This window comes from Ceratotherium simum, chromosome 9 (genome assembly GCF_057802395.1).
Source record: "Ceratotherium simum simum isolate JZ-2026a chromosome 9, ASM5780239v1, whole genome shotgun sequence".
NCBI classification, from domain to species: domain Eukaryota; kingdom Metazoa; phylum Chordata; class Mammalia; order Perissodactyla; family Rhinocerotidae; genus Ceratotherium; species Ceratotherium simum.
In genome coordinates this window covers 18,208,288-18,232,431 of record NC_141908.1, presented here as the reverse complement: position 1 = coordinate 18,232,431, position 24,144 = coordinate 18,208,288, and the positions used below count along the sequence as shown (strand labels likewise).

Below are 24,144 nucleotides of genomic sequence, written 5' to 3'. Positions count from 1 at the left end.
CTTCTGGATCTTATCTTTATTATGTAGCTAACAGGAGTGAGATTATCAGAGAACTTATATGTTTACTGAGCATGTGGCTCAGGGGTGGTAGATGCCTGACAGCAGCAGAAGAAATGGAAGGAGACAGTGGGAAATACCAGTCCAAGACATCCCAGCTTCGTTAAATAGGAAGAATCAGGGTTACCATCCTTGAGACTTTTGATCGCTGTGATCTGCCCTCTCCGTCAGATTTTGGGGAGGATGTGCCTGGTCTCCAGGGGAAAGGTGACCTCTATCAGGCCGTGATTGGGCATAGGAAAGCACAGGGCTTCCAGATCCTTCTGACTCTGAGAAGAAAGGTGCTGGAAGATGCAGGCGGGGGTCTCCGTGGGTTTAACCAGAGGCGCGGAGCCCACAGTGTTTCCTGACCTCTGAAAATCAGGGCCTGCCACGAAGTGCGATACCTTCATCAACTCTAAATTGCAAAGAACTTTGGAGGAAACGCAGGAAGTACAATGCTTATCTATTTAAATAGAAAATCCTGGAAAAAAATTTAATTAGCTCCTTCAGACCAACCAATCTGAACCTATTAATTAAAAGGATTTGAGGCTGTTGCTTAATGGACTTGAATGTGACCTAGGTTTAATTATATCTGAATAACAATTATATTTGAATAACATCTCTTCTGCTCTGCCGGCATCGGGATATCTCAGTACACATAAAATAAACACTTTGGGCTAACTCTCCAAGCCTCACAATTTTAGAATGAAGTTTAAGCAAATACCACACAATTTCCTGGCAATGAGTTTTCTTGTCACCCTAATTAAGATGGCAGGAAATGCATTACTTGAAAACACCAAAATAACAGTTCTTTGTCACTTCTGTCAATAAGCCATTTTTTCTTGCTTCCTGTGTACTCATTACCTGTGACATTATAATGGAGCAGATGCATGAAGGTCAAATAGCACACTTGAGGTTTGAATGACAACACGGTAGGCGGAGAGAGTTCATCACCACCGTGAACTTCTGAGTCCTGATGGCCTTGCCACACACCAGTACCTTAACCACACTAAATTGCTTTTCCCCAATCCCCCCTTCCGCCGCCATTCCACCTACTTACAGACTTCCTTAGCATGGGAGCAAGAGACACTACAGGAATGCATTCGGGTGCAGAGGCTTAACTCTTCAGGAGGAAATCTGGCATGTTTTATTTATACTTCATCTGGCCTTCAGAAGCTCAGAATCTAATGAGGATATTCCAGACGACAGAACATCTCCATGGCTGCAACTCTGGCTCCATCAATGAGCCATTCTAAACAGAGGGATTACATACTCTAAAATTAAATTTTTGAACTAATACTAATAAGCAAGAGAGAACAGATGAAGCACCATACGTTTTATTCAAGGCACCCGATTGGGGATTGATACACTGACAGAGTTCAGGAAAACCACTCAGATCTTTACTCTGTGTGAGAGGAGGAATGGAACTGTTTTAAACCCCTAAGTGGAGTATAACAAAGAATCCTCTAAACATGGATTAAGGTCATTCTTAGGAAGACTCCATGGGCTTGGTCAGTTTCCAGTCTCTCCTGATGGGGGAACATCAAGGATAATCCAAAACAGGAGACACACTCAACATACACTTTTCTGACTAGTTTTAATTAGCTAAGTGGGTGGGGTGGCTCATGAGGGAGATTGAGCAATGAATCAACCTCGGTTTAACCAATAAATTGATTATTGGCACAAAGTGCTCAGCACAATGTGGTGATTAACAGCATGGGCTCTGGAGTCAGGCAGACCAGGGTTCAAATCCTGACTCCATCACTTCCTAGTTCTGTAACTGTGGGAAATTGTTACACACCTCTTTCCATGGACTATCTGAGGTCCATTTATAATGTATTTCCTCCAGCTATGAGACCTTAGTCAAGGTAACACAAGCTCTCTAAATCTGTCATTTCATGTATAAAATGGTGAAAATAATAGTGATTTCATAGAGCTGCTGTGAGGATTAAATGAGATATCCCATGGAAAAGACGTATTCTAAGGTTTGGCATTTAGTAAATGTTCACTAAACAGGAGTCTGAGCTCAAATCCAGATTCAGCTTCACGCAGCCGCTTATATATGACCTTGTATTGTTTAGCTGCAGTTTAGGTGTGGTTGTGGGTTTTTACAAGATGTTCAGTATCTGCATGTGTATGTATGAATTCTCACTGTTTCATAAAGGACCTAGACTAAAACAGGGGAGGGACATCCATCAAAAGAGAACAAGATGTGGTTTACAGTGACTGCCTCATGGAGAGGCCAGTCCCCTGAGCCACATGCTATTGCTAAGCCTTACTTGTACATTCTTCACATAATGATTAGGAATCATTATATCTTTGGTAATAGGTATCCCTTTTATATCTTAAAAAGAATCCATACAATGGCTGGATATGGTGAAAATTTATTTTCCTGATAGTTGATGTTTTCATGTAGCCCAAGAGCTTCCCTACTGGACATCTGTCTTCATTTCTGCACCCAATGCTGAAGGAAGAGACAACAGTGGCCAAAATCTCTCCCATACAGGTTTGGCCACACCCTCTCATGGGCTCTACCAGTCCCTAACCTACACTACCTGAAGATTTTCTCATAAAGAGCTAGAAGGGCTAAGGAGATCAAGACAACGACATTTGTCAAGTGTGTTTAAGTGCCCAAAGTTGGCTGCAAAAGTAAAGGCTGTTTCCTGGGGACCATCTCAGTGGGTCAACTCCCAGACTCTGCCCAGTTACCCAGAGCCTTTCAGAAGCCAAACAAAACACAAACAACAGGGGCTGGCCCAGTGGCACAAGCGGTTAAGTGCGTGCGTTCTGCTGCAGCGGCCCGGGGTTCACCGGTTTGGATCCCCGGCACGCACCAATGCACCGCTTGTCAAGCCATGCTGTGGCGGCGTCCCATATAAAGTGGAGGAAGATGGGCATGGTCGTTAGCCCAGGGCCAGTCTTCCTTAGCAAAAAAAGAGGAGGATTGGCAGATGTTAGCACAGGGCTGATCTCCTCACAAAAAAAAAACACAAAAAACAAACAAAAAAAACCACAAACAACAACGTCAAGACCAAAAGTTCCTGCACTTCCGTCATCTGGAAGCCCAAGGACGATTTGCATTGTAAATGCCTTCACTTGGAGATGGGTGAGTAGGAGGGGACATTTGGATAAATATAAAACTGTAGATGCTGACCATCTCCAGACATGCCAGCATGACATGTTTACCATTAAAAGGCAGCTCAGGTATCACCTGCTGGGAGGAGCCTTCCTCGACCACCCCCCTCTCACCCAAATTCCACACCAGGCTGACCCCTCAGCTCTCAAGAGTGAGGCAGCACAACAGGCCTATTTACTACCACATGAAGATGTGTTCTAATGGTACCGAGATCAGAGAACTTTTGTGATGAAGAGATAATTCATGGAAAGGGCTTAGCATAGATAAGGGTTAGAGAAAATGGCTGCTGTTGTGATAGTAAAACCCCGTGGTCACATGCACTGCCATAACACGCATGTGCTAAATGTGTTAAAACGTGACTGACAATTGGCTCCTGTCCTCCACAGTGGGCTCATCCTGTCATCTCATTGACTTCACAAGTCACAGTGCAACATTTTACACAACTGAATGGCTGACCCTGCTCATAGCATCACAGCGAGGTTTTATGTTGGTATCACTATTTTTTATTCTTACTACTTCCTACCTGTGTACTTTCCATATTGTTATAATTACCTGTTTACCTGCTTGGCTCCTCCACCACACCTGTATACTCCTTGTGGGCAAACTGCCTTAGTCATCCCTGTATCAAAAATGCCTGGAATAAGGTCTGGAATATATTCAGTACTTAATACACATTTGTCAGACAAATAAGCAAAAGAATAAATACTAATAGATTAGATCTTTCCAGCAATCAAGTGTCTCTGTGAGGAGATGTTGAATGTTTTTGTGTGTATTTGGGGATGTACTTTTGTTCTTGAAGTCAGAGAGGTTACTGAATCATAGCTCTATACACTCTTCATTCTACATACATACGTGGGCGGGGAAGAGGGATAGAGGAGTATGTGTGCGTGCAATGGTTTTTCCATCTAGTTGGAACAGGGATGAGCTGAGGTACTGGTCACTAGGGTGAAATCTGCTTGACTGCTTGAGGGAAAATATTTCAGTATCTGAATAGAAATGGAAGACGGATTGCTCTATCAGTAAGCAAGCTCTTGGGCTCTTTCTGCAAGGGCCTGGAGATGTGGGCAACAGCGTGGAAAGGCAGGCATGGGGTATTAGAAGAACAGTGTCCCTTGCTGAGGAGATGTTGGAGATCTAGGGTCAGGATTCAAGAGAAAAGCAAGAAATCACTCCCAGGGGCATGGCCCCAGATTCCAGAAGGCCAATGGATTTCATCTTGACTCCTTCCTTCACTCTTTATACAATTACCTGAAGGCCTTCTAAAAGCCTGCCACTGTTCTAGGCACTGAGAATGTACCTGTGAACAGAACAAGCAAAGCCCTTCGCTGTCATGGAGCTGCTTGCGAGTCTGGCTCACTGGTGGTAGCCACCTCAAGCCTGGGTTTGAGAGAGGTTGTGGAACCACATCCAAGCTCATAGGGAAAGCCATGGTTGACTGCGGGGTCACACATGGGGAGGGGATGGGACAGGGACGGCACATACTGTATATCTTCCAAACCCGCCCCCGCTTCTAGGGGAGCCCCACAGGTAAGCTGATGAGCTGACATGGTAGGGAAACAGGGTCCTCGTGACCCACCCAAGTGTTCGAGAGGGGAATATCCTGAGGTTTGGGTAGAGAATGGGCACAGCAACCGCATGAGCGCAGCAGCTTCTTCCCCTGGTTATCCACAGCCAGAATTTGTTCTCAACTTTTGACTGCAGAAAGGTAGGTAGCTGTCCTGGCTCTTTTCAAGTGTTCCTCCAACCCAGCATAGGAGGCAACCGCCCCTTTCTATAAGGAGCACCCATGGTAAGGCTGGGGAAGGTGGGCCTGAAGAGGTTAAAATTAGGAAGAGAAGAAAGAAACCACATTGAGAGAGAGAGAGAGAAATTTAAACCAAAAATAAAAGCATGCCACACCAGACAGTCCTATTTGCTGGCTTAAACCACACTCCTGGAGTTCGCTGAACTGAATGACTTGTCTATGGTCCTCTGATAAATAATTAATTCATCCAAATTTATATGCCTATTAGAAGAGTCTTCTAGATTCAACAACTTCCCAGCTCTTTTAGGCCCGATTTTAGCGTTACATTGAATTCCTCCCGTCTTCATAGGCTCCCTGCAGCTGGAGTCTGCTAATGACACCTGGGCCCCTAACGGCATGCCAGGACAAAAGTCTGCTGAGCAGAGGGTTTCTTGGGCTTGGTGCAGAGATTCAAAGATGCCTCATGGAGAAAAATAATGAATCAGAAGCTGATTAAGCATTAATCATTTCAATATGTCTCTAAACCTCGAGGAGCACCACACCTGCTTCTCTCTCCAATAACGGGTCTGAGGAGTGTTCGAGTCCCATTCCTTCCACATTTGCTTCTCCACATCTCCAGTTCTCCATTTCAACGTGGATTGGAATACATTGTTTTTAAATTGCTCAGAGATGCAGAGGAAGGAGTTAGAGACAGAAAGGGTTATAAATGCAAAGCCTGACTGGTCTTTAGTGTCATTATTTCAAAGCCCAAGATTCATTCATTTCAGTGCCTGCTGCTGTGTTCTGGGTATAAGGGAAGTCTCGGCAATACACTGCCTCATTTTCATCACATTTGCCAACTGTTTTAGCCATAATTCCATTGGGAGCACCTTAATATATTCTAGTCAGATGAATAGGCAATACAAAATGGGATCAGTCATATCCTCGGAAGGCACCAGTTTTTCAAGGATAAATATTCACCCCTCACAACCAGATTCAAGCTGCACTCCTTGGTTGTTAGGCAGACTCTGACATTGCAGCCTGGGCCTTCCAGGCCCCTGGTCTTTTCCTTCCCTGGACAGAAGGGACCTCAGCCTTGGCCTATTTCCCATTCTCTCATGGGTAAGTGGATGGTAAGTAAGTAAGGATTCTTTTAAAATTTGCAAGGCTGAGTAAGACATTCACAAGGTTGGGTTAATAGAAGCATGCGAGACAGTAATGACATGCTGCTGAAAACCAGTGCTGCCAAATGTAACTTTAAAGGAGTTTGAGCTTTTTCCACAATGTGATGTGGGGAAAAGTAAAACGAGGCAAATGGCAAAAATAGCATTGCCACTAAAGGGCCCGGACGTCCTAATGATTCTAAAATGTCATCCTAAGACAGGAGGTAAGTGGGAAGCAAACAGTGCAAATTGGGGAGCAGACTTCACTCCTGGATTGCCACCAACAGTCATCAGACTACAGTGACCTTGTAAGGAAATAAAATCTAAATTACGGCAAATCAGATCTTTGGCTGAGGAGACCAATAACTTATCAAACTAGTTTATTCATGGAATCACACAAATGACTTGGAGGAAGAAATGATCAAGTACATTTGCATATGGAGAAACTGAGGCACAAAGGAGGTGCATACTCTTTTGGCTGGTGAGTATCCATTAAATATTAAGCTTGGGTGTTTAATCATGAGGATGGTACACTGAGTGCCTAGCAGAGGCTACAATAAAAGACAACGAGTTAGGGCCACCTCTAAGACAGCCTCAGTGACTGTGGGCGAGCCCAACTTTCTAGTCTATCTTCTCATGTTTAAAATAAAGTTAACACTAACACCTACCCTGCCCACAAACAGGACAGCATATGTGAATACACCTTCCAAAATCCAAGTTTATCACACAATGATTAGAAATCACTATTATGCCACAGAAATTCATCTACTCAGCTTCTCTCCTCTGCATTGCAAATGAAAACACAATCAGCCTCTTATAGAATTTTATCTTCCACTATTTCCCAACACTTAGGCTGGGTTGGTTTCTGGCTCTCTCCTGAATGTGTCATCTCCACCTCCACCATCTGACTCTCACTCCTATCTGTCCCACATGTCAGGTGCATCCACACCCCATCCATCTTTCACCTCTTCTATCTCTCATGATGCCTTCCTTGCTCCTTGAGCCCAAAGGGACTTTTCCCTCATCTGAATTTCGTCAGTGTCCAGTACAAATGTTTTGAATGAGGAGGTGCAAGGAAAAGCTAGTTGGGGGACCAATTCCTTGAACAGTGGTGATTGGGAAGGTGGGGGAGTTAAGCACCCCAGGCTTGCTGTGAAAGTTGCTGTGCTATCAGAAGGTCTGACCCTCGAGCCTTCCCTGTCCTGTTTGCCGTCAGATCCCCAGCCTCTCACTTGATGCCTGGCACAGACTAGGTCCTCAGTAAATAAGTTTTAAACTGTAGCAACCACCCTCCACAATTCACTAACTTTTAAGCTACAGCTGGTCCAGAAAAACACTGCCCAGAAATGACCTAAAGAGCTACTGCAGCACTGAAAAGAAAGCATGAGAGATTCTGACCCCATTTTCAAGACCAACAGAAACAAATCTGTAAACAACACCACTGAGGAATTTTTACAAAACTACTAAAAACTTACCTTGGTTTCTCGGAGAAGAAACTGCAGGTCCCGTCCACTGAGGATACCATGGTTTTTCACGTAACTGGGGATATTCTTGGTGCCGGAGCCATAAACGGTTGCATGTACTTCCATGTACGTGTGAATAATGTCCAAGTAGGTCTTCTTATTCTAAAGAGGGGACACAAGGAGAAGGAATTTCTCTTTTCATTCTTGTCTCATAGCTGTAGGGCACAGAGGCAGAAGTTCTTAATACAGAGATTGCAGAATTTGGCAATTCAACTCCTAAAATTTCTTTCAAAAGTAATCTGACAGGATTTTGAGGGCAAAAACAGTCATACTGCTGCTGTACAATTTTGCAAGAAGAAACATATTATATAGCAACATATTACTATATAATACTAATATACTAATCTGTACTATACTATATATTACTATATAATACCATATTACTATAGAATATCAATGATCGCTCAAGGCCAATTGTTTTGAAGTATCGTCCTCGCTTTGTAAATTACCAGGGACTCAACACTTGGCTTTTGGCTTGTCCTCCTTATGGGGGAGGAAGTTTGGGGAAAGAAAACCCAGAGAAGGCATCAGTTGGACTGGAATATTTATCCAGAGATGCTAAGCTGTCTCCAAGGAATACAAACATCCCCAGCTCTTGCCAATATTTCTAGTGACGATTAACTCATGTTGTCAGAACTGGATCCTACCTAATGCGAATCATGGGGAGATGAGAGTTTCCCACGATAAACACTGATTGACTCGGCAGCTGGAGAGATAATGAGAATATCCAGGTAGACAAAAGTGGAAAAAAGATTGAACGCAAACTTTGATGAGCCCCGAAACATTCAAGAGTAGTTTTACTTTTATTAGAAGCAAAACAAAACTTTTCTGTCTTTGCAGGCACTGAATTTCGAGGCACATTTTCTAAATCAAAACCACCTGTGAAGCGGAAGCAAGTTCACTTTCCCTTCCTCTTCACATTTCCGTGGGACTAAGTTGAACAAGCTGGATTTTGTAGGTTGCTTTTTTTTTTTTTTGAAATTTGAAAGATTCAAGTTCTGTAATGTTTTCCAGTTGTATGAAAGTGGGACAAAGTTTTCCCAGTCTAAGCCTGTTTTCACACACTCCAGGAAAATGTAATTATAGCCAGTTTTGTGACTTCAGACCGCAAGGGACACAGGGGTGTGGCATCAGCGGCCACAGAGTGCAGGAAGGGGAAGCGAGCTCCGATGAGAGGAGGAGGGGCAGCGGCACTTCTGCCTTCCCTGGAGGGCTGTCCCTACTCTGACTCGGTAGGGCAACTCCTCACAGCATCCTGAGCCGGGTTCAAGGTCCACCATCTGCGTTCACTGCCTGGTGGAGAATATTACACAGGACTCTCAACTTTGGGGGATACATGTTTCAAATCATGTACCCAAAGTCTTCATGACTGGAAAACCAGTACAGTCCTCATTCTCCATTTTACGCACCAGGATGATTTTGCTCCGAAGCAACGAAGTCCATCCCTGCATCCCTGTATGAATAAAATGAACACCTGGACTGAAAGTTTAATTTCATGCCATGTTTTGCATGGCTGGAAGATGCTAAATTCATTATTTCAGAGATGTATACCCTTGAATTAGTAGAGAGGTGAACTAGAAACTGTTTATAAACCATGACTTTCCGTTCATAGCTTGAGCCCAATTTAGGATCACTTCCCTGGTGTGAGTTAATCTGAGGGGCTCTGTGACAGAGTTCTTGTGCTAGATGTACCTGCTAACTCCTGCCCCCACAAACCCCCTTCTCAGGGACTCCATCCCCATCCACGGCCCCTGGTAGGTAGGCAGGGGGTTCTGTAACCCTGCCCCTGCTGACCAGCCCAGGGTGTGCTGACCAGCCCATGGACCCATTCCTAGGCTGGCCAGCAGCCTGGGGCGGTGTGGCCAGGCTCAGGAAGATAAGCTGAGCCAATCAGACCCTGTCTCAGGAGCTCAGAATCCTGTACAGAGAGATTACTGCCAGATGGCCGTGGGCTTTAGAGCAAAAAGGTCATTCAGTGTTGGAGTCCAGGCAATTATGGGCCAGATACAAGTTCTGAAGAAGCCAGCTGACAGTTTTGGGGGATGGGGTGGAAAGAGAACCAGTGAGAGCTGAAAGGAGAGAGGAAGACCCAGACAGACAGTTGGTAATAAGAGGAACCCAGAGTGACTGAGACCTAGACATCACCCCTGCAAGCATGATGGGGGGTGAGGAGGACAGAAGAGGAAGAAGAGGAGAAGGAGGAAGAGGAAAGACAAAAAGGAAGCAGAGAGACAGGAGAGAAAACCAGGGTCCAGAGCTGCTTCTAGGTTCCACCACATCCACAGCTGTCCTCTATCTTAAATTCCCCAGGTCTTTCTGGATTCTTACAATAATAGCAGCAAACCAAATTCTCCCCACTCCCCATCCCCCACTTTGAGCTACTCTGGGTGGATTCCTATCGTCCATAAAGAGGCCTTTCGGGACATCTTGTAGCCTTTTCCTCAGGGATTGGGGTTGGGGGGTGGGGCAGGCACCTGTCCTTGAAGCAAAAGGAGACACTTCTCTGTGAAAAGCCAGCGGCTAACTAGCAAAGATGGACCAAAGGCCCCTGAACTAGGTCTGTAGTGAGCTACAAAGGAGAACATAAATGGCCCATCTGGTTCCTGTCCTGGAGAACCTCACTGTAGACAGTCTCAAGATTAGGATTCCCAGGCCAAATGAGGGGACTGGACCACTTACTAGAATACGCATGTATCGTCATCAGTCCCAGAAAAGGTTGGGGCTCCTTGAAGTATAACAAGGGGGCAAGTTCAGGCAAATATGAAGAAGTAAATCCAAAGCCTAGTAAAGCCTATGAACTTATTAACATTAAGGCATGGTAAAGGCTGAGCATGGAAATTACCTTCAGAGAGGATTTAAGTAATTTCATAAATGGGAAAATCACAACAGGTTATTAGAGGAGAAAAAATGTTTCAAACACAACTCTAACCTTCGAAGTTGACATGACAATTAGGTGATTCCAGCCCAGGTCTCCTGTTGTGACTTGTCAGAGTTCTGTAGAAATCTGGAGAGGGTGAACCACGCTATGGATTCCAGGGAAAGGTGCCATAGGAGCCACTCACCCCGACCTGCCCCCCTTCCCAAAATTAATGCTCACTGGATGCTAAAGGAACACAATGAGGCATCTCCAGCTCAGAACCGTTGCCTGAATTTTGGGTCCAAAAATCCCGCTGCCTCCTGAATCTCTCCACCTAGGGGTGCTGCAGGCCCTTCCAACTCAACAGGTCAAAAAGGAAATCCATCACATCACTTTCCCAGACCAGCGTCACCCTGTGGGCTCCTGTTCTCAGTGACTGGCATTAATCTCCCAGCCAGGAACCTGCACCAGAATCACACCTGTCATTACACACATCAAATTAGTCACAAAGCCTTGTTGATTCTGCCCCCATAATATCACATTTGTCTCCTCCTCTCCAGGCCTTGATCTTCACTTACCTGGACTGTGCCAGGGTTAATACAACCAGCATCTTGACACATCTCCCTGTGGCCCAAAAGGGGATGCAACTTGTCTGTGATTGCTACAAGTAAGCATCAGCGTTGGGACTGATTGCAAAAGAATTTGTATGGCTCAATACCATTTTTTAACCATGAAAAGCAATATTATTCAATATTATGCATATGAACAATATTTTTACATACGGACATTTGTAGTTAATTACAAAAACATGCATGGGGATGACAGACATCAACTTCTGGATATTGATTACTGAGGAGGGAAGGAGGGTTTGGGGAGGTAGATGGAGCTTTAATGATATTTGTAATACATCATTTCTCTGTTAAAGAAAAGTATCGCAAAATATTAACATCTACAAATCTGGGTGGTGGGTATATTTGCTATATTTCACAACTAACATAGAAAAATTTTAAATATATGTAGTCAAGAAAAAACAGAAACCAGCCTGTATAATGCCGAGGCCTGCACCACTGCCCCCACGCTGGAGGGCTCTGTTCTTGCCATAAAGAGGTTCAAAAGATCCCCTTCTGTCTTCAATGTACATTCTATCTTTTGTGCTTAAGGAACAGGGTGCTGAGGTTTTTTATATTAATAAGCATGGCCCTGCCTGTCTTTCCCCAACCTGTGGGAAGGTCTGAAGTGGAGAGGGGGTGTGTGCAGGGGGGAGGACGCTGGCCAGCATACACCCCCCCTTATTTTGGACATCCAGGCCCAGGGTGAAGGTGGCACCATGGAACTGGGTCTCCTGTTGATCCAAGAACTGGATCAAGATCACTCCCTAGAAAGCTTTCCCTCTCTGACCTAAGAGACCAAAATTAGAGAAAACTGTCTCCTCCCAAAACCCCGTCACCTACAAATTTGTTGAGATGCAGTCCAAAGGGGCCTCGAGCTGAGTATCACACCACAGCATGCTGCACCCATGCCAGGGCCATGAGAAATGCCTCCAGAAGGTCCCAGTTCAAGTCTCTAGTTCAATTTAAATTCCCATTAAAAATAACCAATCAAACTGATTAAAATTTAAATCTGCCGAAGCTCATCTGGAGGTGGGGAAGGGAAGATTCGAAGGAAAACGGCAGAGCGGGCTGGAGTAAAGGAGCAGTGTTTTCAGTGTCTGGGGCTGCTTATGATTGCAGCTGGAGGCAGGTGCATTTGCAGAACTGGTTGTCAGATATTCAGAGCTTGAATAGGGAGCTTCAGGAAAACAATTCAATCTAAAGCAACACCAGTGTGAGTCGGTGGCAGGGGAGGGGTAGAAAGCAGAACTGGAGAATCAGGAGCCCTTTCTCTTCTAGCTGGTGAATTAGGGGTACAGTAATGGTCTTTGGAAAATGGCAGTATTCTGAGCCTCTGGTTGCAGTGGATGTCATGTACTGTTTTCCCCAGCCACACCCCCGCTCCCCACTGCAGACACACACATCCCTTCTTCTGGACCCCACTGCCCCTCATCCACGTGGCACCTTGTGACCTGACATTTTTCAAAAAAATAATTCTGCAGCCCTGCCCGGAGTTGCCTAGTCCACGGAGAGCACCTGGTGAGAGCTGAGCCAGGGGGCTTCCTCCCTAGGAAGAGCTGAATGGGTGTGGAAGAGTCAGCCCCTCTCCAAAGTCAATGCAGGGAGCTGCTGAACCAGGCTGCTGAATCAAGTGTGGGCGCCGCCCACATGGACGTCGGGCTCCAGACAGAGAAAAGAGAAGGCTAAATGTGAGAGAGTGCGTGTCCTGGCAGGGTGCTGGTCCACAGTTCCTGTTATGTCTCAGGCCTGGTGTATCCCTGCCCTTCCCTGGGATCAAGAGGTAGCCAATCCCCACTATGGCCTAAGCTAGTAAGATTGGGCTTCTGTCATTTCAGCAGTAAGGGTCCTCACAAGTATGCTTCTGATTCTTTATTTTGCTCATGGATTTTTAATCATTTTTAAGTAGTAGCTTCCACATCCTCCCCTGCAAACACAGAAATTGGTTCACTCCATGGTTTTATTAATACACAATGATGAATCACAAATTTGCTTTAAGAAACACAAGGCCATAGAGTATGCCTTGCCAAGTACTGAGCCCATTCCTCACTACTACTGTGATGGAAGTCCTTCAGTGGTTGAGCCTGGACTTGTCTAACTCTACTAAATGATCTTGTAAATCTCTCTCTACTACCAGCCTCCTCCATTCACTCGGCATCCATCCTCGCCTGCTTGACCTACTGTCATAAGCTCCGAGCTGAGCTCCTGTCTGAATCGTGACACAACCTTACAAGCTTTCTGGGATTCCCCCGACTGCCTGCTCTTTCTCCCTCAGTCAGTGCTCACACAAACCAGGCTGCCCTCCACTGTCAGACTGGGGAGAAGCTACACCATGGGATAGAGGGCGTGGGGCCCCCATTCCTGAACAGCATCTCAGGGGTACAAGGGCGTTAGTTCACTGTGAGGCAAACTGGGGCCAAAGAGAAGCAGGAAACAGGAGGGAGCAAGACAAATACTGTCCGTCCTTTATATCCGCAGGTTCTACATCTGCAGACTCAACCAATCACGAATCGTGTACTATGTTTGTGATCTGAAGTTGGTTGAATCCACGGACGCTGAACTCGTGGATGCAAAGGGCCGACTAAGGAATTTGAGCATGCTCAGATTTTGGTATCTGCGGCGATCCTGGAACCAATCCCCCAGGGATACTGAGGGATGACCGTAAACCACCCTCTTTTCTCTCTTCTACAGACTATTCCAAGGTAGAATTCCTCCTTGCAAACCTTCTAGGGAGTCCAGAATGCCCAGTGCCCCTGCTGCTGCGTCTGTGTGGCTCCTGGTAAGCAGGGCACAGCATGGTCACACACTCCATCACCTTGCACTTCTCTCAGCCTCGCTTCCCTCTTCCTTCTTCCTTACTGCCCTGGGCTTGCACCTCCTTCCCCAATAACTAGGACTACTTGAGTCTCTGCCTCAAGACTTGCTTTCTAGAAGCCCTGGGCTAAGACACTGTTTCTAGGCTCTCACCCCTTCAATCCACCCTCTTTAGTGCCCCTAGTTGCTAAAACTGAAGATTTAGTTCCCCTATCTAAATTTTTAAAGGGCTCCGGGAGACCACCTTCTCAGCTATGCACACAAGTCTCTTCACAATCTGGGCTTCTACAAGCTCTCCAGCTTTACCACGTACTATTCTCTCTCCTCCTCTACTTACACTTAACTTATCCCTCACTCCCAAACCTCTCCTGCTGTCACATACATCTGGCCTGCCATTGCCTTCCCACAGAATGGCTCTTCCTCCCTCCTTTTCTCTCCTGGATAGACTCCTTGCCTTCATCCTTTATAAGTCAGCATTCCTCAGCTTGCTCAGGTGCAACTATTGCTACCTCCTCTGTGCCGTTAGTATTGTTAAATTAATTAAACAAGGAGGCCATTGGACTGAGGTGGCTCTAGTGCTGTGGTGGCCTATGTAAGCAAACCAAAATCTAACCCTGTAAAGGCCTCAAGGTCACGAAATCAAAACGCTGAGGACAACCAATCACAAACAGCCAACTAGGCTTCAAGCTACAGCCAATCAAATAATTTCCTTTCTTTGCTTCCACACTTTCTCTGTATAAGTCTCTCCTCTGGGTCCCGTCAGAGAGCACTCCTAACTACTTCTGGTTTGGTGCTGCCTGATTTAAAGTGATTTTTGCTCAAATAAACTCTTAAAATTTTTAACATGCCTCAGTTTGTCTTTTTCCACTATCTCCCTGCTCGGCCTCTGGGCTGCACTGTCACTGTGTGTGTCCTCCCTGTGGGACTGTGAACTTCTCAAGGGCAGGACACTGTAGGTTCAGTGTCTGTAGAGGCCTGACATGGAGCAGATCACGCATGGCCTAGTTCCTTCGGACTCTCGCCGTGGTCCCGCCCAGCTTCCCACTCTGTTTCAGGAGCCAAATCCTTCTATAGCAAAACTTCTCCCAGCAAATGAGCTTAAGGTTCACGACTTTACCCAAGGGTGTATTTTAATGAAAATAAAATAAAAGGAGAGTTGCAAACCTTAAAAGATGTATTTCATAGTTGATTCATCTTCCTTTCAACATAGCTACCAAGTGTAAGGTTCTCTCAGGAGTTGTGCGGTGGAAGGGAGGGAGGGAGAGAGGGAGACAAAAAGACACTACCCCTCCTCTGCCTGCTCCTGAAGTCTAAAATTCAACAAGGATGAAAAATGCTTTTATTTCAAGATTAGAAGTTCAAAAATGCAAATCTCTGTGAATTTCAGCAGTGAAGCAGAAACAATTTACATTACAGAATAATTGAGACTTTGCAGTCCTTAGCTCATTTATTTCAAGTAACCTCTCAAGGTTAAGGTGTGTGTTGAGGGGGGTGGTCTTTGCTGTGTCCCACTCAGGCCTCCTAGGGCTCTGGAAGACCCCGGGAAGCTAAGATTCTCAGAAGCCTGTCCACTTCTGACCCTTTCTCCCCAAATCCTCACTCCTCTAGAAGAAAGGATGGTGTCCAGTAATTACAGTGGGAATAATAAGGGGAACCTTGCTCTCGTCTCCAGGCTGGCCTCTGGTCCACCCACGGGCCCACGAGCAATAAAAAGAAGGGAGCTGCTTCCTTTTGCTGCACTGGGCTCCAGACTTATTCTTGACTGGACCTCATCTGGCATAAATTACAACTCTCCTAGGGCAATGGGTTAAGAGTTGTATGTAAGGCTTCACTCAAGTGTGATGGGAGTGGTTCTAGAATGTAAAATGCATGTAAAAGCTGTTTAAATATGTAGCCCTATTGTAAAATACATGGTGCTAATACTGCCCCCAAACTATTAAACGGGACGAGCTAGCAATGAGTCCCGAGATGGCTAGAGCCTCCACCTCACCGCCCAGTTTGAGCCAATGCCCGTGCCCCTCCAGATCTCTCCATCTGAGCCAGCTGGTTAGTCAGCATGCCTCTCCATTTCCCAGCACTTGCAGGTTTCAGGATCTCTCTGCCTTAGCATTGGAACTTTCAACTATTTAACGAAAGCCTCTTAAAGGACCGTGGGGATCCGCCAGCCAGTTTGTGAAAACAAGCAGCCCTTTGACGTGACCTCCTTTCTGCTTTGAGAAGGGCAGGAAGTCTTCAAATTGTAAAGCTGGTTTCTCTCCCCACCATGCAAACGCGTCACTTATGGATAACCAAGTCCCTTACTCTTCTGTGATTGCCACAGACCTGAAGCAACAAAGCCCACCAGCTACACAATTGTGCTTAAAAAACTGGCTGAAAGGTTGAAAATAGACCACTGTGGCCCAAATGTGTCAACAGACTCCTCCAGGAGCTTTGTTATCAGCTCTATCTGGGCAGTAATCACAGAAAACAGACTGTTCCATGACAAAGAGAAAGCTGTCACAATGGAAGGTTAGAAAACCCAAAGTTGCATTTTTTCATAGAACCTCCACAGGGTCAGGCAATTGGGGATCGAATGGCCCTGACCTCAGAGTCTCGTCCACTCCTGAAAAAGCGTAAGAGATGGTATTCCGATGGGTTTTGGACAGTGCCTGACAATCAGCTGCTGTCTAAAGGCAAGAGAACTGGCCACTCTGCAGGGCCGTCCTGTACATCTCCAGGGAAGGAGTTCAGAGGCCTGAGGCTGGTGCCGCCTCAGCAGAACAGCACGGTCACATCGGTGGAGGGTGTAACAGGTGTGACCATGGGGCTGCTCCTACCAATTACACTGAAGCCCCAAAGGCCAGCAGCCAAACAACAGGTACCCACTGTCCCCCAAAGTGGCGGCCAGCCCACCTCCCCACACCCCGAGGAGGAGGGAGGACATCTTTGGGGAGCTGTTGGCTGGTTTCCCTTCTTTACCTAACCAGGTAAGAAGGGCCTCTAGGGGACCACTTGTAGAGCTTCACCTGCATCCCTGGGAATTTCTGGGGCACATGGATCAGTGCCAGACATGAGCCTCGAAATGCCTCGTGGTGGGAGACTGGGGCTGGGAGGGTGCCCTGAAGGAGGAGTCCTGGGGAGGGCCTGCTTCAGGATCGGTCAGAGCTCCCCGAGTTTCTCAAGGGAACGGATGATGTGTTTCCCTTGGTGCAGGTGCGGACCATACAGAAGGATGCCCAGCTGGGTCCTACTTGGAAGGGCTCTGTCCATGGGGGACATAAGGAGTGTGGGCTGCGGGGAACTGGTGCTGAGTGGGAGCCACACGACCAGCCTGAGGCAGCATCGTCTGTAATAAGGTAACAAACTACTGCAGTTGAGCGATCCGTGGGAGAAGGGGAGACCCAAAGACCCACACAGTCCAGCCAGAGAAAAAGTCCAGCATTAGACACCTGCCGAGACCAGGCAGCACTAATCCTGGACGGCGCCAGTCCTGTTCATGCAAGAGTTTACCCGCCCTCCCCCATCTCGGCTTTCTCCCCACTGTATCCGTGGAGGAACTATCAGCAGCTTGCTTAGAGAGACAGAAAGACAGTGACGATGGTGAGAGGGTGACCTGCAGGCGGGGGCAGCAGAGACCAGACGTCCCCACCTCCGATTCAGGCTGCCCAGGCAAAGCAGCTCTTAGAAGTGGGAGAGAAGGAGCTTAACTTTAGATGATGTTCAGAGTTTCCACCAATAAACTAAAGTGGATACTTTAGTTCTTGCACTTGGATTGTTCCCGGGACTAAAAGTAACAGAGGGGTTTTTTATTATTTGCAAGTTATAGGACCTGCCCAAAATTGTATCCAAGGGGCAGAAAAGATAAACTGTATAGTTCAAAGGAGAAAAAAGTTGTTTCTTGCTTCAATTCAATGGAGTCCTACTGTTTCAACTTAATGGTTACATACATATACAAGGTGATTTTAGGTGGAAGATGGATAAAAATGTTTAAGAGTTGTATATCAATCTATATGTAGTTTAGAAAAACATAAGTAACATATCCATGTGATTTCATGGATATTAATCACTTACGACAAAGCTCAAGTAATTATTTTAAAAGAGAGTTTATTAAAAATATTAAGTGTAGGGCCGGCCCGGTGGCTTAGCGGTTAAGTGCACGCGCTCCGCTGCTGGCGGCCCGGGTTCGGATCCCGGGCGTGCACCGACGCACCGCTTCTCCGGCCATGCTGAGGCCGTGTCCCACATACAGCAACTAGAAGGATGTGCAGCTATGACATACAACTGTCCGCTGGGGCTTTGGGGGAAAAAATAAATAAATAAAATCTTTAAAAAAAAAAAAATATTAAGTGTAGGTGCACCTAAATATATAAAGCAATTATTAACAGACATAAAAACAGAAATAGACAGTAACACAATAATAGTAGGGGACTTGAACACTCGACTTACACCAATGGATAGATCATCCAAACAGAAGATCAATAAGGAAACATTGGCCTTAAACGACACACTAGAACAGATAGACCTAGTAGATATATACAGAGCATTCCATCCAAAAACCGAAGAATACACGTTCTTTTCAAATGCACATGGAACATTCTCCAGGATTGATCACATATTAGGCCACAAAACAAGTCTCCATAAATTTAAGAAGATTGAAATAATACCAAGCATCTTTTCTGACCACAACGGTATGAAACTAGAAATCAACTACAGGAAGAAAATCAGAAAAGCCACAAATATGTGGAGATTAAACAAAATGCTACTGAACAATGACTGGGTTAACGAAGAAATCAAAGAAGAAATCAAAAAATACCTGGAGACAAATGAAAATGAAAATACGACATGCCAGAATTTATGGGATACAGCAAAAGCGGTTCCAAGAGGGAAGTTTATAGCGATACAGGCCTATCTCAACAAACAAGAAAAATCTCAAATAAACAATCTAACAATGCACCTAAAGGAACTGGAAAAAGAAGAACAAACCAAGCCCAAAATCAGTAGAAGAAGGGAAATAATAAAAATCAGAGCAGAAATAAATGAAATAGAGACCAAAAACCAATAGAAAAAATTAATAAAACCAAGAGCTGGTTCTTTGAAAAGGTCAACAAAATTGACAAATCTTTAGCTAGACTCACCAAGAAAAAAAGAGAGAAGGCACAAATAAGTAAAATCAGAAATGAAAGAGGAGAGGTTACAACAGACACCTCGGAAATACAAAAGATTATAAGAGAACACTATGAAAAGCTATATGCCAACCAATTCGACAATCTGGAAGAAATGGATAAATTCTTAGAATCATACAACCTTCCAAAACTGGATCAAGAAGAAGTAGAGAATTTGAATAGACCAATCATCAGTAAGGAGATCGAAACAGTAATTACAAACCTCCCCAAAAATAAAAGTCCAGGACCAGACGGCTTCCCTGGTGAATTCTACCAAACATTCAAAGAAGACTTAATACCTATCCTTCTCAAACTCTTCCAAAAAATTGAGGAGGCGGGGAATCTCCCTAACTCATTCTACAAAGCTGACATTACCCTGATACCAAAACCAGACAAGGACAACACAAAAAAAGAAAATTACATGCCAATATCACTGATGAACATCGATGCAAAAATCCTCAACAAAATACTAGCAAATCGCATAGAACAATATGTTAAAAAGATTATACACCAGGATCAAGTGGGATTTATTCCAGGGATGCAGGGATGGTTTAACATTCGCAAATCAATCAACGTAATACACCACATTAATAAAATGAAGAATAAAAGTCACATGATCATCTCAATAGATGCAGAGAAAGCATTTGACAAGATACAGCATCCATTTATGATAAAAACTCTGAATAAAAGGGGGATAGAAGGAAAGTATCTCAACATAATAAAGACCATATATGAGAAACCCACAGCTAATATCATCCTCAATGGTGAAAAACTGAAAGCCATCCCTCTAAGAACAGGAACCAGACAAGGATGCCCACTGTCACCACTCCTATTTAACATAGTACTGGAAGTCCTAGCCAGAGCAATCAGGCAAGAAAAAGAAATAAAAGGGATCCAAATTGGAAAGGAAGAAGTGAAACTGTCACTATTTGCAGATGACATGATTTTATATATAGAAAACCCTAAAGAATCCACCAGAAAACTTTTAGAAGTAATAAATGAATATGGTAAAGTTGCAGGATACAAAATCAACATACAAAAATCAGTTGCATTTCTGTACACTTAACAACGAAGTAGCAGAAAGAGAAATTAAGAATACCATCCCATTTACAATTGCAACAAAAAGAATAAAATACCTAGGAATAAACTTAACCAAAGAGGTGAAAGATCTGTACACCGAAAACTATAAAACATTTCTGAAAGAAATTGAAGAAGACACAAAGAAATGGAAAGATATTCCGTGCTCATGGATTGGAAGAATTAACATAGTTAAGATGTCCATACTTCCTAAAGCCATCTATAGATTCAATGCAATCCCTGTCAAAGTTCCAACAACATTTTTCACAGAACTAGAACAAAGAATCCTAAAATTTATATGGAACAACAAAAGACCCCGAATAGCTAAAGGAATCCTGAGAAAAAAGAACAAAGCTGGAGGTATCACACTCCCGGATTTCAAAATATACTACAAAGCTATAGTAACCAAAACAGCATGGTACTGGCACAAAAACAGACACACAGATCAATGGAATAGAATCGAAAGCCCAGAAATAAACCCACACATCTATGGACAGCTAATCTTTGACAAAGGAGCCAAGAACATACAATGGGGAAAAGAAAGTCTCTTCAACAAATGGTGTTGGGAAAACTGGATAGCCATATGCAAAAAAATGAAAGTAGACCCTTACCTTACACCATACACAAAAATTAATGGAGTTAATTAGAGTTAATGGAGTTAGATTAATTAATTAGAATTAATGGAGTAATTAATGGATTAAAGACTTGAATGTAAGACCTGAAACTGTGAAACTTCTAGAAGAAAACATAGGCAGTACGCTCTTCGACATCGGTCTTAGCAACATCTTTTCAAACACCACATCTGACCGGGCAAGAGAAACAATAGAAAAAATAAACAAATGGGACTACATCAAACTAAAAAGCTTCTGCACAGCAAAGGAAACCATCAACAAAACGAAAAGACAACCTAACAATTGGGAGAAGATATTTGCAAACCATACTTCCGATAAGGGCTTAATCTCCAAAATATATAAAGAACTCATGCATCTCAACAACAAAAAAACTAACAACCCAATTAAAAAATGGGCAAAAGACCTGAACAGACATTTCTCCAAAGATATACAGATGGCCAACACACACATGAAAAGATGTTCAAAATCACTAACTATCAGGGAAATGCAAATCAAAACTACAATGAGATATCACCTTACGCCCGTCAGAATGGCTATAATTAACAAGACAGGAAACAACATGTGTTGGAGAGGATGTGGAGAGAAGGGAACTCTCGTACACTGCTGGTGGGAGTGCAAACTGGTGCAGCCACTATGGAAAACAGTATGGAGATTCCTCAAAAAATCAAGGATAGAACTACCATATGATCCAGCTATTCCACTGTTGGGTATTTATCCAAAGAACTTGAAAACACCAATTTGTAAAGGTACATGCACCCCTGTGTTCATTGCAGCATTATTCACAATAGCCAAGACTTGGAAGCAACCTAAGTGCCCATCAAGGGACGAATGGATAAAGAAGCTGTGGTATATATACACAATGGAATACTACTCAGCCATAAGAAACGATGAAATCCAGCCATTTGTGACAACATGGATGGACATTGAGGTATAATGCAAAGTGAAATAAGTCAGAGGGAGAAGGTCAAATACCGTATGATTTCCTTCATTAAGTAGTAGATAATAACAACAATAAACAAACACATAGGGACAGAGATTGGATTGGTGGTTACCAGAGGGGAAGGGGGGAGGGAGGAGGGCGAAAGGGATAATTCGGCACATGTGTGTGGTGATGGGTTGTAATTAGTATTTTGGTGGTGAACATGATGTAATCTATACAGAAATAGAAGTACAATGATGTACACCTGAAATTTTTACAATGTCATAAACCAATGTTACTGCAATAAACAAAAAACAAAACAAAACAAAAATATTAAGTAACGATGGGGCCAGGCCGGTGGTACAGCAGTTAAGTGCGCACATTCTGCTGCAGCAGCCCAGGGTTCGCAGGTTCGGATCCTAGGCGCGCACTGACGTACTGATTGTCAAGCCATGCTGTGGCAGCGTCCCATATCAAGTAGAGGAAGATGGGCATGGATGTTAGCTCTGGGCCAATCTTCTTCAGCAAAAAGTGGAGGATTGACATCAGATGTTAGCTCAGGGCTGATCTTCCTCACGCACACAAAAGAAATTTAAGTAATGAATAGTCCAGGTGGAGCATGGATATAACAAAAGTCACGATTTGGTGTGGATGACAGAAGTTTGGAAATTAATGCCTAAAGGAAGTGTGTGGTGGAGAGCCTCATTTTACAGAGGAGGACACTGACAGGTGAGGAAGGACCGCAGTCTGTCATCCCACCAAGCACAGTGGCAGCAGGACCATGGCCAGGGGACTCAAGGTCACTCCCTTCACTCCCTGTATCAGGCGGCAGGAACAGAGAAAGACAAGAGGCACAGCGCAAGATGCTTCTGAGCAGCAAAAGATTTAGATGGATGGAAGAGGCGGGTGGGTGGGCCGGAGAATCCAAGGAAAAGAAGGTGGTAAACCATTTTCACTTCACCGTGTCTAATTTTGCAGAAGTCCAGGGAGGGAAAGCTTCCTCATAAACCACACTTCCACCCTGTGGCAGCTGTCAATAGCACACTCCTCGGCAAACACCGTGCATGGAGTTCCTTCCCCCAGGCTCCCCTGGAAAGACCTGCTCCCCTGTGAATTTCTCAAGTTAGAAGAAAAGTCTTCTTCTTGGGAGAGGCTGTGCAAGGCTATTCGGAGTGAAGTGTTTGGGAGGCAGGAGGCCTGGGAACAAGCTTTAGCTCTCCCAGAACTGCCTGGATAAGCCTGGACAACCTACTTTATCTTTTAAAACTTTAAGTTACTCAGTTGTAAAATGAGGGGCTTGATAGTTTGCAGGTCCTTTGAGCCCTAAAGTCCATGATTTTTTTATTTACGACTTAAAGCACCTTCCTCTCTGCCTCCCCAAGGGCGACACTTATCAGTCTGCGAAGGAAAGGAGGCGTAGGGGCTGCTGACGGCCACCCAGCTCACCCTCCCTGGGTGTTAAGCACTGGTTGTTAAACCTGACAGCTGCCCCTCTCCAGAGAACTGCCCTCCACTGAAGAAGGCCAGGGACTGACTGACTGGGGGTTACAAAAGGCAGACCCTTTGTCTCAAGGAGAGGTCAACTCTGGAAGAACTCTCTCCCTACTTCCACTTTCCCAAAGAATCAGACTGAGGCTGGTCACCAAGTGAAAACCCGTGGTGTACGGGAAGCATCTGACACCCAAAGGGGATCATTTGTTAACACTCCTCCTTTAGATCAAAGCTTATTTTCAAAATAACCATAAAACGAAATGTATAATAATAATGGTCAGAAAAGAAATGTAGACTGTGAAGTTTTTCTTCTCTGAACTTTGTTTATAATCTATACAATCACGCCAATAAAGGAAAATATTACCGTGTGAAAACAAAAAGTAATAGATTAATACTTTTAATCACTTTAATGTGTTTTTCTATAAAAAGGGAAAAAACATCTCTCTATATTGGTCTCTCTCAGTAATGCATAATTACACTTTCTGTTTTCGAGTGTTAACCTCTGTAGATCTGTCACTGACTCCAGCGAGATCAATGCTCTTCATACATTCATGTTAATGGACAGTGTAGCCACAATTGTCCACCTGTCTTCACTCATAATTTATTGAGGAACACTTTTTATTAATTTCAAAATGTTTCTTTCATATGAAGCAAGATACCCAAATAAACACACAAAGTGACTGGCAGAATACATATCCAACCTGGTCATCGCTGCATGCCAAGATGAGAAGTAACTGTTTTCATGTAATTTCTAACTTTTCCACATGTAATTATATTACAACCAGGGGGAAAAAAAGATAATACCTGTCTCCAAAATCATATCTGGCAGCCCTGAAGGGCACATTTCACATGTCGTGACAATGTAGAAATCTGGGAGAGGGGATAAATGGAGAAGGCCCCATTTTGTTGGAAAATTGGGATGGGAAAACTGAATATGAGCTAGACCCCACTTCTACAGGACGATACACACCTTCATCTTTCATCCTAGAGAGAGAGAGTATCCCACAGGCCTCACCCTCCT

The 24,144-nt window shown here is 44.4% G+C and overlaps 1 protein-coding gene across 8 annotated transcripts in view; it reads right to left on the bottom strand.

The window, feature by feature from the left end:
* MGAT5 (alpha-1,6-mannosylglycoprotein 6-beta-N-acetylglucosaminyltransferase) overlaps positions 1 to 24,144 on the bottom strand; it is a 336,034-nt gene that overhangs the window by 41,094 nt on the left and 270,796 nt on the right. For all 8 annotated transcript variants that reach the window (XM_087435082.1, XM_087435080.1, XM_087435081.1 and 5 more), the window contains one exon: positions 7,537 to 7,686. In XM_087435082.1, the coding sequence (XP_087291208.1) occupies positions 7,537 to 7,686 (150 nt within the window). The remainder of the gene's footprint in view (positions 1 to 7,536; positions 7,687 to 24,144) is intronic.